We start from the raw sequence: 2,400 nt of genomic DNA, 5'->3' as shown, positions 1-2,400 counted from the left end.
ATAAACCATCAGCTACCTCAGCCCCATCCTAAGTCGCTTGCCCCATTGTCTCTGTCTTTTGTAAATGGGAAAGAGCTTTGCAATCAGAGGCAGTTCGTTTGTAGGCAAATCCGGGACATCCAGTGAGCAACGGACACCGAAGAAATCCAGTGCCCTCAGTGCTCTCAAAACCCAGCGAATCTTTCAATAGGTTCACCTAGCTGGCCCCGGATACTCACTTGGTACAGGACCAAGGTGTGGCAATAGCCGCTGACTGCAGAGGGCGCCCAGTCGCAATGCGAGGTCTGGGCACGCCCGTGGCACGCCCCTTCACGTGACCTTGGCTTGGCGTCACACCCGGAAGTAGCCCTGCAGCGGAGCAGGCAGCGATGAGTGAGGAGCCGGGACAAGTGTCCGTAGTGCCCCCTCCCGGGGAGGTGGAAGCAGGCAGTGGAGTCCACATCGTGGTGGAGTACTGGTGAGCCACTCCGGCTGAAAAGGAGCCCCCAGTGTTCGCCGGCAAGATGGGGGTGGGTCCACGGGAGGCTCCACCCCCGGAACCCTAGCTCACCCCACGTCTCTTCTCCCCAGCGAGCCCTGCGGCTTTGAGGCTACCTACCTGGAGTTGGCGAGCGCCGTGAAGGAGGAGTACCCGGGTATCGAGATTGAGTCGCGACACGGGGGGACAGGTGAGGTCCGCAGAGCCTGCAGAGTCCAGTGTTTTTATAAAGCCTCAACTCTCCTATCTTGTAGAGCTGACACTGGATGCTGTATATAAAGCCCCTAGCTGTGTCTGGCATATAGTGAAAAAATGCCTAGTGTGGGTTTGGAGTGAGTGCACCCTCCTGGCGTAATGGTGAGGCCTGGGCTGAAAGGCGTAAGGATCTGAATACCGGGTCTCAAATAGTGTCACTTGAAACCAGGAACAGCCCTGCTTTGCGCCTCAGTAGTGCCAAGGACCGCCCCCCGCCCCCCCCGCCCCCCCCCCCCCCCCCCCCCCCCCGGCAAACTTCTGCCTGTTCATAGCTCAGTTTTGCGTTTATTTCCCACCAGGGGCCTTCGAGATTGAGATCAATGGACACCTGGTGTTCTCCAAATTGGAGAGCGGGGGTTTTCCTTATGAGAAAGACGTGAGTATTTGCAGCTTTGGGAGGGTGGCTGAGACACTTCCTCCTCGCCTATGTATGACACTTGCGCTCTGCTCTGCCCTCTAGCTCATAGAAGCCATCCGAAAAGCCAGCAATGGCGAGCCCTTGGAAAAGATCACCAACAGCCGGCCTCCCTGTGTCATCCTGTGACTGCACATGATTCTTGGAAGCTTGGTTCTGGAGTTGAAACCTTTTGTTCCCTTGTGTTTCGGCTAGGAGCTCCCTCCACCTTTTGACCCTCACTTAGCTCTAGGTAGCTAAGACCCTGACCTCCACGTTGCCTCTTTGGGCACAAGGAGGGACTAGACATTTCTATAGTCTCCATGCTGCCTCTCTGGGCACAAAGAGGAGGGGGACTAGACATTTCTATGGTCTTGAAGGCCGAGAAGAGATGTTCTCTGTGGACGTTTCCACTACCACCTCACACCCCTTCCCCAGGATCTGTGCCCTCTGCAGTTTGGTCCTGTCCCCAGCTTGGCAATACCTGCCAAACGCAGCCATGATTGCTGTAACGTATTTTCCCTGAGTCCTGGGAGTGTCAGCTCTTGGCAATAAAGAGTAACTACAAACACTTGTGCCGTGTGTGTCCATGTGTCCGTGTCCAACCTGTGGGGGAGCACACAGGTAGGTCAGTCTGGCCCTGTTAACACCTTATGGGTGGGCTTTTCTGGACAGACACTTCTAAGGCAAGGACAATAGGTCATGTGACATGCTCCCTTTAAACTCCACTTTCCCACTAGGAGTGTAAGGACCTCATGGGGTGGGGGGGGGGGAGAGGGAGACGACAGGGGTGGCCTTGGAGGGACTGTGTCCAGTGGAGAATGTTCCTGTTGTCAAAGGGCCTTTGGGAAGGAATCCTGACTTCCTAGTCCCTCGACCCCAGATCCAAACCACCTCAGACTTTTGAAAGATCTCTACATACTCAGAATGAAGTGTGTGTCAGGTGAGCAATAAAGGCTAGCCTGGAACCGCTCTCAGACACAGGCTGGGGTCCAGCTAATTTACGATTCTCACTGCAAATGGAGAAAGATGGACAGCACTCCCCAAATTCCATATAACAGCCACTCTCCCACAGTGTCCTTGTTTCATCTTAAAAAAAAAAAAAAGTGAAAACAGAACAAAATACACTCTGTACAGATTGGTCTAGGAGCAAGTGTGGCCCCTTCTTGGGATACACACGTCTCAGTCCTAGTGGGGTGTCCTGTTCCCAAGATACTCCCTTGGGGATACTTCTAGGCTGAGCTTTCCTCAGTCCTCAGATCCAAGAGAGCCA

At 54.3% G+C, this 2,400-nt stretch overlaps 1 protein-coding gene across 1 annotated transcript; it reads left to right on the top strand.

The window, feature by feature from the left end:
* Positions 1-306: 306 nt before the first annotated feature.
* Mien1 (migration and invasion enhancer 1) lies at positions 307-1,423 on the top strand. The gene is made up of 4 exons (XM_051157834.1): positions 307-457; positions 571-668; positions 1,033-1,109; positions 1,194-1,423. The coding sequence occupies exons 1-4, from the start codon at positions 369-371 to the stop codon at positions 1,275-1,277; spliced, it is 348 nt and encodes a 115-aa protein (XP_051013791.1). The 5' UTR covers positions 307-368; the 3' UTR covers positions 1,278-1,423.
* Positions 1,424-2,400: the final 977 nt, after the last annotated feature.

Source organism: Acomys russatus, chromosome 16 (genome assembly GCF_903995435.1).
Source record: "Acomys russatus chromosome 16, mAcoRus1.1, whole genome shotgun sequence".
Lineage (NCBI taxonomy): Eukaryota > Metazoa > Chordata > Mammalia > Rodentia > Muridae > Acomys > Acomys russatus.
The sequence above is the reverse complement of the archived record's forward strand: the minus strand, read 5'-3'. Positions and strand labels throughout refer to the sequence as shown.

Excerpts from the sequence above, each read along its gene's own strand:
- Mien1 (XM_051157834.1), top strand. The coding sequence starts at position 369 with ATGAGTGAGGAGCCGGGACAAGTGTCCGTAGTGCCCCCTCCCGGGGAG. Across the intron at positions 669-1,032 it reads GTCGCGACACGGGGGGACAG|GGGCCTTCGAGATTGAGATC; the intron begins GTGAGGTCCGCA and ends ATTTCCCACCAG. Across the intron at positions 1,110-1,193 it reads GTTTTCCTTATGAGAAAGAC|CTCATAGAAGCCATCCGAAA; the intron begins GTGAGTATTTGC and ends TCTGCCCTCTAG.